This window comes from Leptonotus elevatus, chromosome 18, assembly GCF_054856555.1.
Source record: "Leptonotus elevatus isolate MCC_2025b chromosome 18, RoL_Lele_1.0, whole genome shotgun sequence".
Classification (NCBI taxonomy): Eukaryota; Metazoa; Chordata; class Actinopteri; order Syngnathiformes; family Syngnathidae; genus Leptonotus; species Leptonotus elevatus.
The window spans coordinates 2,975,115-2,988,128 of record NC_141256.1 but is presented as its reverse complement, the minus strand read 5'-3'; the positions used below and the strand labels follow the sequence as shown (position 1 = coordinate 2,988,128).

The following is a 13,014-nucleotide window of genomic DNA, read 5'->3' as shown; positions in this document are numbered from 1 at the left end:
ATCAAAAAACCATTAACATTTATTTTTACATTTGATTTAACATATAGATACCTAACCATGTTAATGAAACTTCTAGGGAAACCGTACTGTTTCATAACTGCCCAGAGATAATCTTTTGAAATATAATCAAATGTTTTTTTCGGATCGAGTCCTACTATGTAAAAGCCTTTCTCGGGTGTCGGTTTGCATACGATTTCTCTTAAGATGGAGAGATTGACAAACATGACACGCCCTTTAACAGCACGTCTGTTCTCTTTCTATTATTTTTCCAAGTACGTCATTTAATCTATTCAATATTATTTTAGCAAGAATTTTATAATCAGTATTCATTATGGTCAGGTGTCTATATGTCAGGGCCCCCCGCTTCCTCCCTATGAATCCTGCCCATTTGTTTCCTGTTTGTGTATGTGTGCGTGAAAAAATCCCACTGTGACTTGTGTCAGTATTAAGTTGCTTTATTGCTTGAATCACTTCCTCTTTTTGAATTTCACCTGCTAAAGAAGGAAAATCTGAGTTGCTATATGAAGGAATTTTCTTGAGAAATGTTTGCATTGCTTCAAACCTACAATTGATTGCCTTATGAGAATCTGCACACTTTCCTTTCTTTTCTTTGGTCCTTCCTCGGGTCCTGACGGCGGTGTTCGGTTTAGGTGAACGGTATGGGATTTTTTAATAGGTTTTTGGTGAACTAACGAATACACACACACACACACACTCACACGCACGCACGCACGCACACACGCACATACACATACTCACCCACATACAAAATAAAAAAAATAAAAAAAGAGAGCAATGATGATGACATTACCGAATGAACAATACTGAGCTCTTCAAAAAGAGAAAAAAAGGAAAAAAAAAAAGAAAGAATCTGCACACAAAGATAATGACTCTTTTTTTTATTTTTCCCTCGTAACTACTTCTCCATATTTGTTCTTTACTGAATGAATAAATTAGCTTTTTTGCAGTTTTTTTATGGTGTTAATAATGTGTATTGTATTTCCTCTATTATCGGAATTAGCTTGCTGCTGTTGGTCGGTCTGGGAGGGAGCAGGTTGTTCACGAGAAACTCGCTGCTAAAAGTTCATTATTAAAATAATCATCATGTTATCTTTGTCGATGGACCTATTCTTAATTTGATTAAGATCAATATATCTATGTCCCAAGGATGTATTTTTTTCATTCTTTAAATTTGAATTTTTTTTCATTCTTTACTTCAATACTTCCCATAATTTTATGTTTGAGTTTGTTATAACTTTTAATTGAATTATTTTGTTAATTTCTTGTCTTAATTCAGTTATATCTTGTTTTAATTCAGTTATATTATATAGTCAATTATATCTTTGTTTTGTAGACATTGTATGTTAAGTTTCCTCTGGGTATAGAGGCCACAGTGGAGATGAAGGTTGTAACTAATAAATGGTCAGTAAAATCACATAAGCATGCAAAGTTCTGTACCCTACAATGTGAGGACACGTATGCTGTCACATATGCACGTATGCTGTCTGTACGTGTTTTAGTTTTGGAATCATTCCCTGTGAAATCATTTCCCAGGGGCTTAATTGACCGATACACATTTGTTAGATAAAAACCAGAACATGTGTCTCTCAAACATTTTCTTTCTTGGCTTAACTTAAAAGCAGTTCTGCCAACCCTGTCCATTTCTTCAGTTACAGTTTTAAAATCTCCACACACAATTACTTTAAAACCAACACACGCACACAGTAACTCACCAAGTTTACGAAAAATATGGATTTTCTTACTCCTGTTGGGGGGTATACAGGTTTATGACCCTATATTTCTCTCCACTATAATATAAATCCAATAATAGGATTCTTCCCGGAATCACATCTCTCCTGCATATTTCAACGTCATGAGTTCTAAAGAATATTCCCACTCCATCAGCACTGCTGTCACCGATGGATATTGCACATTCGCCCTTAGGCCATAATTTTGTCACTCCCTCCACATCAGAGTTTGTTTTCAACCTAAGCTTCTGAAGACATAATATATCAAAATCCGTCTTCATCAAGTAATTCATCTTATGTTGTCTAAACTTTTGTGATTGAATGCCACGTAGATTTAATGTAGCCATTTTTAGAAAACTCATGATGCGGGTAAAGTGATGTTATTTAGGGTGTAAGCTTGTCATCTAAACGTTTATCTTTGCTTTTAGATCACAACTTCTTACGTCACTTTTTAAACTCTTTACCCTGAGCATCATTTTGTGACACAAGCATAGATGGAGCTGAGAACTAGTACGCTGTCCGGCTGTCAAGTGACCATCACTTAATTCTGAGCTATGAGTCTCACTGACATTCTCTAATTTATGCCCATCAACATGTCCATGATCATTGACATCATAGTCATTATAATTATTCATCAGACTATAATCACTTCTGAGATTACTTGAACTCACTTCATTAGTAAAAGGAGAAGAATCATCGATAGAAGGAAGTTGCTCCACTGGCAAAGATCGAGCCTGGTAGACAGAAGAAGTCCGCTGCTTACCAGCACTTACTTTGTGGTGGACGAGAAGCCGGATGTTGACTGGGAAACGGGAGTGGCAGAAGGCGTATCCTGATGAGAAGTAGCACGAGGAACTCGAGACTGCTGCTCATCCTGCTGGCGTGAAGACTGGTTGCTGCGTTGATGCTGTTGCGCATCAAACAGCCACAACTCCAACACTTCACTGTGGGACATTGTTTCAACTGGTGGTTGTCAGAGCCGCAGATGAAGCAGATGACAGACTGTCCAGGATATATGATTCGCCCATTGTATGGTCCAAGGGAAGTGGAATTGCGAATTGTAAGCAAATTTGTGTCTTTCTTTATACAGACTTTATATTTGCGTATTCCATAGCAGATGTTGAATTTGTCAAGTGATTTGTACACAGGCTGTATTATTTCATAGTATTTTTGCAAATATAGATCAACATCGTGATCAGCAATTCTACCTGTCCAGAATTTGACTAATATTGAAGTCGCAACTATCTGTATGGAGGATTCAATAGTCCAGTTCTTCCATTTCGCTTCACCTGCCCTGGCAGCTTAAGCGTCGAGGAAGCGCCGCAGGGACGCCTCGCTGACAAAACACAGCTCAAAGTTCACTCTGTTTGGGAGAGCGATAAAGGAATAGACGTCAATTACATATATCCAGCACGATTCAAAAAGGAGGGATTCGCCGACAAAGTCACGGCTGGGGGGGTCCCCTTCGCCGATGAACTTAAGGTGAGCCCAAAACTGTCCGTATTTGGAAGAGAACGGCAGTGTGGTCTCACGAGGGGCCATGACAGCCGCCAGCGTGTTCAGGGCGACTCACTAGGCATTTGTTGGCTCTCTACAGGACCACAAAAACATGATCGACTCAGGCTGCAAAAGTGCCATCCTTCTCGCGGCCGGACATTTTCTATGCAGCGATTAGTCACAATCGATGATTTGATTGATTGATTCCAAATATCCATAACATAAACATTTAACATTCAATAATAGTGAGTTATGACTTAATTAATCTATACGAAGACAATTTTGTTTTAAATTCATATGAATAGGCAAATGATTGATACAGAACAAAATACAATCAATTGTTTGATAACTTTATTCCTAGAGTTGGTTTCCCTGCAAGAATTCATCACGATCAAGGGAGACAATTTGAGAATGAGATACTCAAAAAGTATCACACCTTACCATCCCCAGTCAAATCCAGTCGAGCATTTTAACAGAACTGCTCAGTATGCTCAGGACACTAGAAGAAACACAAAAGCCAAACTGGAAGGACTACTTGAACAAAGTGATTCATGCATATAACTCAACAGTTCATGAATCTACTGGATTTTCACCGTTCTACCTATTATTTGGAAGAGAGCCAATTTTGCCAATTGATCTTATGTTTCCAAGAGAACTTACAAAACCACAATCTCATTAGGGTTATGCTGAAAAATGGCAAAGATCAATGCAGGAAGCATACAGTATTGCTCAAGAAAACATAAGAAAGGCAGGCAAAAGAGGACATCAGTGTTATAACCAGAGAGCCTGGAGCTCAGTGCTACAACCTGGAGATCATGTACTTGTACAAAGTCTTACTGAAAGAGGAGGACCTGGTAAGATACGTGCATACTGGGAAAACAAAGTACATGTTGTCAAACAAAGAAGAGGAAAAGACAGTCCAGAATATTTTGTGAAGCCACTGGTTGGGGAAGGAAGAGAAAAAGTTCTTCACAGAAATCTTTTACTACCATGTCCTTATCTTGTTGATGGAAAAGGCACCAAACAAGAGAAAGAGAATCACAAGAGTCAAGCAGCAAAACAAAAACAGAAAACCAAAAGCAATGTGCAAGATGATTCTGAGGAAGAGGATGTTATGTGGTTGCCACGTCTAATCCAAACTACTCATCTCGACCCAAATGCTCCTGTCTTCAAGCCTAATGAAAGCAACCCTGTTGTTAAACCAGAGACTGAGACTCTTCTACCCGAGGAACAGAGTCAGTCACGAATGTCAGTTAAGAAATAGAAGTATGGCTTTATAACGTTTTTGTTTGAGCTATTGTTAAGATAGTGTTTATTAATTTGTTGACGTTGAAGTGAAATGAAGATATTAAGTCATTTTTCAGAAATTTATTTCTTGTGTCTTATTAAGAGAAAATACTGCACATATGAGTACCGGTAATTGAGAAGAGTATATTTGCAGTAAGAAGTGAGTTTTTCTAGAGGAGCACAAGAATAGTCTGTGAATTACAGTGCTAATTCTAAGCATGATATAATGTCAAGACATTAAGTAAAGTGGAATGGTAGATATGGCCATATGTGACTTAATGGCTTTGGGAGGCTTACCAATGTACCAGTTAATTAAGTCTATACACGAAAACAGGAATTATAGTAATTAACTATTTATCCAGTATTCGTGCATTTGTAGTTGCCAGACGTGTAGGTATTTTTGATAAGGGAAGGTTATTTGATTGACTAGAATGCTCAATGTTAGAAGCTAAGGTCATAGAGTACTAAATGTAAAATGTTTTGGCAACATTTTCTTTATTTTAGTGGGGGAGGGTGTGGCGCCCTGTAAATTATAATTTTAAAATTATAAAATTGACTATACTTAAAAAAAAGAAAAGAAAGCAAAATTGATTATAATATGACATAATAGTATTACCATATTCATTATTGTAGCTTCAGCTCTTCATATTTGTATAACTGTTGTTGATCACATGTTGTTGAAGTGTGGGGGTGTGCTGGCAAAACCTACACTGAATCCATCTTTCTTTTACAGAAACGTGCTACTCGTGTTGTTTGCGGTTGTGGATACAGAGATCACACCATTATTTATACAACTAAAAACTTTAAATTGAATTGAGGGAGTTTAACCGCCTTAAAATAATATATAAAGGCCATTGTGAAATTTTACCAGTCAATATACAAATTAAATGTAAAAAAAAAAAGGGAAAGTGAGTATAAATTAAGAGGAACATACATTTTTTTCCAAACCTAAATGTAGAACAAAACAAAAAGAATGATGTATTTCAACTCAAGGTGTCAGTTTGTGGAACAATCTGGGTTGTAAAACAAATTCATCTCAGTCTATCTGTATTTTTAAAAAAAAAAATGTATAAGAGCAAAACTACTGGACGTGCTGTTTAATTATTTTATAGAATTGTTACATTGAAAGCATCTTGACTGCTTGCTGTCATTCATTTTGTGTTGATAATTGTTTTGTGTTTCTGTCCCCTTTCATTTCTTTTTCTTTTAAAGAGTGAAATAAAAAAATTGAATTGAATTTAAATCACTATTCCACTCCACCGGACACTTTAAAGTGCTCAATGTCTCTCTGCATCATTTGCACATTTCTCATTGTATCATAATTACTGCACTATCTTAAATTATGTGATGATTCTCTGCATCACCTATCTTGTTTGTATTTACATATTGAGGGTCATTCAATATATGTATGTTATCGGTGTATGAGTTTTTGTATGCCTTCTGTGTATAATTTCTTTAGACTGCCTTTTAAGTCAATAGCTCAGTGTGTTTTTTTTTTTTTTTAATCTCTTTATCACAGGTAAACTGATCCTCTGGTGAACTAAAAAAATCATACATACACAGCAGACAATCTTGAATCTTCTCAAAATTGTATTTGATTTGCATTGTTCTGCAACCATTTTTTTTTATATCGCTGTTCAATTCTTGAGCAAAGTCAGCCATTCTGTAGAATTGCAAAACTTAATGCAAAACAATAAGATATTATACTAAATTAAAAAATAATGGAAAAAAACTTCCATCTCTGTTAGAAACATTTTAATGGAAAGTCACCATGTACAGTATATTGAATGGCCATTGTAGTTGGCAAATAAAAATAATTCAGATTCAGCTATGGTCGTTTGGTAGAAGTACATCCTTGCAATATAAAACTGTCCACCAGAGAGAGCCATTGCATTGCCTGTCTCTATTGTTTCCAGTACAGTACTGTATCATGACTATTCTAATGTAAAAAAACAACAAGAAACCCAAAACAGAAAAAAATGTCCTTACAAATCCTCTATATTAGCACCTGCATGGACATTGTAGCCTACAGTAATATTAATATCGTTTAAATGTAAATCATCATTTTAAATTGCTTTTTAAAATAAAATTATATCATTGTAAAACATTATTTTTCAGTATGTGAATAAATAATAATTACGGCACTTATTTTAATTACTTAATTATAATTACTTATTCCATCTGTGTTTAAATGTTTTGAATCCAGCATAACTGATTTTGAGGTGGTAGTTTGATTGTGATAGAAAAGTCTGGGGTTTTGTGAATGTAGTAGTTTCAGTGGAATTTTTGCTGTAACCTCCTATATCACAATTTGGTAAATTTAATAATTTTTCACAAATCTATACAATTGGTCAATCTATATGTGTGGGTATTGTTATTATTATTATTATTATTAATATATTTATTTATTTTTGTCTTTTTTTTATTTTTATTTTTACAAATTATTGACCAATCTAAAGTGTTGAAAATGGCTTGTTGAAAGGCCATTCCTGCATGTAATCCCCCATTTCATCAATCCAATTGAGTTCTTCTCAAAATGGAGATGGTAAGTGTTTGATTATACACCTTGATGCAAAGAATGCTGATTTTCTTGAACTTGTGTGTTCAATTATGAGTTGTGTGTGAAAGATGACAGTAGTGTTGGAGTTTGGTTCAAAGTTTGCTGTCTGTGTTTACAATTTTTGAAACTTAAGTGTGTCATAGGGTAAAAAACGTTTTCAGTGACTGCATGTGTGGGGTTTTTTTTGTTAAAAAAAAGTGTTTAAAGTAAAAAATAAAAAAGAGCAGATGAGCATTGTGAATTAAGGTTACCTTCTTGATCAAATTGAAAATAATGGGGTTTAGTGTTTTATCAATTGTGAAAGACTGTGAAACAGCGACATGCTTCTCAGTTTGGTTGTCAGGGGCAACCTGGACGTGCTTCTCTAGCCAATGCGTAACATGTTGCCCTAAAGTGCAATGGGAAATTCAGAAGATATACGCATGAGACAAAAACCAAAAACAAAACGCTTAATTTGGCAGTCAAACCAGCTGGTGTGAACTTTTTAAAGCAAAATAATTTATTGGATGTGTTTTAGCAATATGCTTTTCATTGGAATTTCCAATTTTGTGTGTCGTAAGAGAAGGCGCATAATTAATAATAGAGTTTACGTCGTGTCCCTGAACGCAGCACTTGTTACAGGGAGCTACAGCCGACTGATATCCGAGCGGCTCGGCGCCGCATCACATCTCTTCAAGTACGTCACGAAACCCCGAGAAACACTGCGATTTTACCCCCTTCCCACTTTACTTCCATTTAGCCGTCATCAAAGGTGGAGCAGCAAAAACACCAGACCATGTAGGATTTGCCTGCTCCGGGATCTGGTTTATTTTTTTCTTTCCTTTTTTTTGTACTTTTGTCGGCTGGGTCTACAAGCTGACACTCCGCCTGTCTTCATTCACCTCCTCGCCTTGTACCTCCGAACCGTGAACTTTGGTGAAACCTACCAAGCGAGTCACACGTCGTCGAAATACCAGCCTTTCTGTGAAATAGTCGACGTGACAACACTTTCACCATGAGGTAAGAAACCCCAAGTTTGTGTTAAATAGAACAAAAATGACGAATGGGTGCCGTGCGACAACATGATGGAAGTTGGGAGCAGCCTGAAGCGCAAGAGCAGCGCAAACTAGCTAAACGTGTGGATTGTGGCAACAACGCTCCCTAAAGTTAGTATGCATGTAATTGAGATGCCACAATATCCACACAGTGCCATGTCTGATTACCTGTTTAAAAGATAATGTTATGAATGGTGCCTGTTTTGTGAACGCCGACTGCCTCGTCGAACGGCAACTTGCTTGTGCAGCATTTTGGGTTTGGAATGGCGCGTGTGCTGTTTTCTGCTGCGACTCCCACACAACACAGGAGGGATTATGATGGGCTGCCGTGTATTTGATGCAACATTATATGGACACACAGTCGCACACATACAGTACACAGATACAAGTCAAATGGAGTGAAATTAGCTCATCCGAGAATTTTTGCTTTTCCAACAACTTAAAGGGAAATGTACACTGAAATGTCCACGGGGGGATGTCAAATATAGAAAGACAAGGACACGCACGCACATGTGTAGAATGTCAAAATGTTACCTCGACAATATTGTACTGTATGCTTATGACCGCAATGACAGAAGTGTACAGTGTGAGTCTGACAATCACATAGTTATTGGTACAAATGGGATTCTCCTATATACACGATATCAGGTGTTCATTTAGAGGCAAACTGAGTTGGTTGATGCACTGTTTGTCTGTGAACACGAAGGACATGATGCTGGCTGTCGTTTGAAAGGGCAACAATGATCCCAAACTGCAGGAATGTGTCTGCCCCATTTAATTTTGTTCCCTAACAACTTCAGTGCAAGTGTGTGGTTTCGATTAATTTTTTTTATCTGGGAGAAAATCCATTGTGAATTTGTATTAAATAAGGAGACATACAAAGTAGATGAGGCTTCTTCTGCTTTTTTTTTTTTTTAAAGAAAAGCCTTAATTGAATCCAGCTGGAAGCCAAACTGAAGTGAACAAAAGCTTTAGGCCCCGTCCACACAAAAGCCAGTTTCAATGTATCTTACAAGTTTCTTACCGTTTAAGCCGTTCGTTCACATGACGGCGGGGTTTCGGAACTTGAAACCGATCACTTTTGAAACAGAGTGGAAAGATTTCAAAACGTGCCCCGTACGCGTCCGTCTGGACACCATATGCAGGATCCTCCTCCAGTGATGACGTAATGGTCACAGCTAATTGATGACGTATACGCTAATTCTCGCGTGACTGCGCGCGAGCCGTCAGTCTGTCAACAACAATGGCGGATAGCAGTGTTGTAGTAGCAAATCCATGTTTTTTCTGTAGATTGCAATAAAGTAAAATAAAAAAAGTCTATCTTCTTTGCTGATTCTTCTTCTACGCTTGCCGTTAACTCCCTGTGGCTGCGCTACAGCGCCACTCCAGACTTGGCATATACATTACAGCCGTTAAACGTCCTCAGCGTCTTCTTTTGGAAACACGCAAGTCTTGAAATGCTTCTGTGTGCCGGCTTTGCTTCCGTCTTAGTTGTTGGCTAAAGAGCAGCTTGCTGTGCACTTTCCAGCATGAAAACAACTTTATTATGTTGTTCCGATTGTTCCTATCTTCTTCATACCATTTTGGATAGATGAGAATTTGAAACATATCTTTTGGAAGTGGATTTGCTGACAGCATTAAAAAACTGATGACATCAGAGAATAATTGGCTTCCCTCCTTGCAGATCTGTATCTAGAAGGGTGGTATTTGACTGTGTCTGTGTTTGGTGTGTAACATGTCTGTATGAATGGCAGTCTCAGCTGCCCACAGCTGACTCATGCAGGACGTTGAGCAGCAGATGGGAAGCACAGCCCCACTTAACATTTGTATAAACTCTCTCCGCTTGCTCTTCAGTTAAGTCTCCACTTAAAAATGTCCGGTGTATCATATTCAGGTCTTTTTTTGTTTTTAATCATTACTGCTACCATATTGTACTGAGCAGCCAGGACTGATACACGTTTCGTTCCACAATAATTCGTTCAATTTCAGGTTTGATGATCTTTTTTTCCCCCTCCTTGTTTGGCATTAACGGCACCCTATTTTCAGGAATCTAACCTGCCTGCAATGTGTCAAGCAGCACATAATGCTGATGTCAGCTTATTGAGACAAAAAAGATAAGCGACATCGTCAGGGTTACTGGACTGTGAAGAGTCATGGTAACAAGCCTTGACAACTGTGAACAGGCGTCGTGCCTCCTAGGCGCTGCTGTTGACACCACAGATAAAAGACAGAAGCGGAGACCTGTTTACTTGCAGCGTTGGAATTCATGAGTTTGAGTTGGCCTGCGACCAGTAATGCTATAAGATCTAAAGGAGGCATTAATGAGGTCAGTCTGAGGCCAATTTGGAATGAAAATAAATTTATTCAATGCCTTAATTTCAGGGCTGTGAAATTTTCGTATGAGATCTTAAACTGGGTGTCAAGAGGGGCTCTCAAAACTGTGACTGTCACCTTCGAAGTGATAACATTTTGGAAAAACACTTTATGACATTTTACCCTTAGCTGCTGTTCTGTAACCTTGTGAGATCACGCGCTACATTTGTGTCACAGCTGAGATGACTGCTCAACTCCAGCTACATGAGCAATTTACGCATTGTTTGTGAGATTCAGATTGAGTCAGTGACTACGTTTACATGCACGCAATATTAATTTTAAGGTAAAAACTCGGGTTTTTCAAAGATTCGGGGTAACCCGTTTACATGCGTGAGTGGTAGTGGTGCAACAAATCACAAAAGTCACGGTTTGGATCGGATCACGGATTTGAGTCACGGATCGTATCACGGATCAGCAAAAAAAAAAAAAAAAGAGACAAATAGTACTTTGTCTTTATTTTGAAAAGCGCTTTTTCCGTTAACTAAAAAAAATAATAATTCAAAATGTCTAATATAGCCGTGTAGGATTTAGGAACACAACTTTTAAGTGCAATATGAGATGGAAACATTATTATTTTTACATGGTTAATGTGTAAAATAACAATATAATCTAAACCGCTAAATTTGGCATTTTGAGTTGAATGTTTTAGTTCTTTTTCTATTTATTTTATTTTTTTTATAATGAAAAGACCTCAAAGTGTAATTTAAGGCACTTCCCTTCTTTTAAACATGGAGAGTGAATTTCAAAGTAGCCATGGTCCAGAATATTGAAAAAGAATTAAAGTAAGCTGTCAAACTTAATTATCAGCCGGCAGTCAGACACTCAAACAGTCGTTGGTCATGCTAACAGGTAGCCGCTAGCCACTTACGTCTGAGACTTCTGCCGTGTCATACAATGACAGCGTAATTAATTAACGGTTTCTTAGTGTCCTAAATTAGCGATTGCACATGTGTTCGGGATAGCGTTGTGTTGATGTTGGTCGCAAGTACAATGTCAATTAACTACGATAAAGTAACGTCTAAAAGGGAAGTCAAGCTAGCCATCACGCCACGACGTGGGCGAACTTCAAAGTAAAAGTCTACTAAGGCTATTTGCTGTATTACTGTATTTGGTAAACTTTATTGTGAAGTTAGACATAGCGTGTATACTCCGTTGCGTATGATTCAGCTTCCTTAACATGTCAGAATGGACTGTGAATGCGCACGTTTTTGTTTTTTCAAATGTATTCAAGTTAGGCTGGCTTAACGAGTGGAAACGTAAGTTGGCTGCCGCACATACAAGTAGTTCCTGTACACAAGAAACCATAGATTCCTTGCCAGTTGTTGAGCATGTGCAGAACACAAACCAATGTTGAGTTATAAGGATGTACCCCGATTGTGTTTACATGACCAAATATTGGGGTTGGATAAGAGGTAGTAACCCAGGGGTCTTATTCGGGTTTTTCAAAACCTAACAGGGAGCAAATTTTGGTTTTTGCTCGTTTACATTATTATTATTATTATTATTATTATTATTACTACTACTTCTATTATTATTACTACTAACTGCATGTAAATGTAGTTGCTGAGTTTTTGTGCCCATGACATGATCAGTTGGGCTGGGCGAAGATCCAGAGCCACTTTCAAGTGATTGCAGATCACATGGAAGCACTATTATGTCATGGCAAAAGTCAGGCTTGGCTGCAATTTTAGCACAGATTAGTGTTAGCTAAATGTGTGACCAGCAGTAGCTTCTGATAGGGCTGTGCAATTTATCAATTATTACATTCCACAATTACAAAATCAGCATAATTGTCAAAAAAAGATTAATACTAATGTTGAGTTGTTTAAATGTATTCATTTGCACCTTTTTTTTGTTTTTTGTTTTTAAATAACACTTTTTTTTTTTTCATCCAAAAGGAACTTACATAATTATTGTCATTCAAAGAATTATATTTCTCTTAATGTTTTTTACGTTTAAGCATTTTCTTGTTTTGGACCAAAAAATAAATTCTCGTCCTAATTGTGATTTTAATTATTACCAAAATAATCATGATTAATATTTTCTTCATAATCAAGCAGCCCTACTGCACAGTGCACACGCTGCACTCCAACTCCAAATTTATAAATGAATATATATATATATATATATATAATCTGTTTGGTCCAAAATGAATTTACGTAATTATAGTGTTTCATTTTTTTAAATTGGTCTTAATATTTTTAAATGTTTAAACATAAACATTCTCTTGTTTTTTTACCCCAAAATAAATAATCGTTTGAATAATCGCGATTTCAGTTATTACCAAAAATAATCGTGATTATTATTTTTTCCATAATTGAGCAGCCCTAGCTTCTGATAACTTTGACTAAGTTGTTGACGTGCAGATGAGGGATATATTTATTTGTCATGTCATGCGCCACACCACTGCATAAACTGGATGCTCAAAGCCAAAAGATAATCAGAGCTACGGATTGTTACCTTTTGATAAGCGGCACTGACTTAATTGAGCGGTGGGGGTGGAGGCCGATATGTG

The 13,014-nt window shown here is 37.1% G+C and overlaps 1 protein-coding gene across 1 annotated transcript in view; it reads left to right on the top strand.

Moving 5' to 3' along the window:
• The first annotated feature begins 7,718 nt into the window (after nucleotides 1-7,718).
• The window catches only part of enah (ENAH actin regulator), a 106,315-nt gene continuing 101,019 nt past the window's right edge, over nucleotides 7,719-13,014 (top strand). Inside the window, exon 1 of the mRNA XM_086061286.1 lies at nucleotides 7,719-8,091. Coding sequence (XP_085917412.1) covers nucleotides 8,087-8,091 — 5 coding nt within the window. The 5' untranslated portion in view covers nucleotides 7,719-8,086. The remainder of the gene's footprint in view (nucleotides 8,092-13,014) is intronic.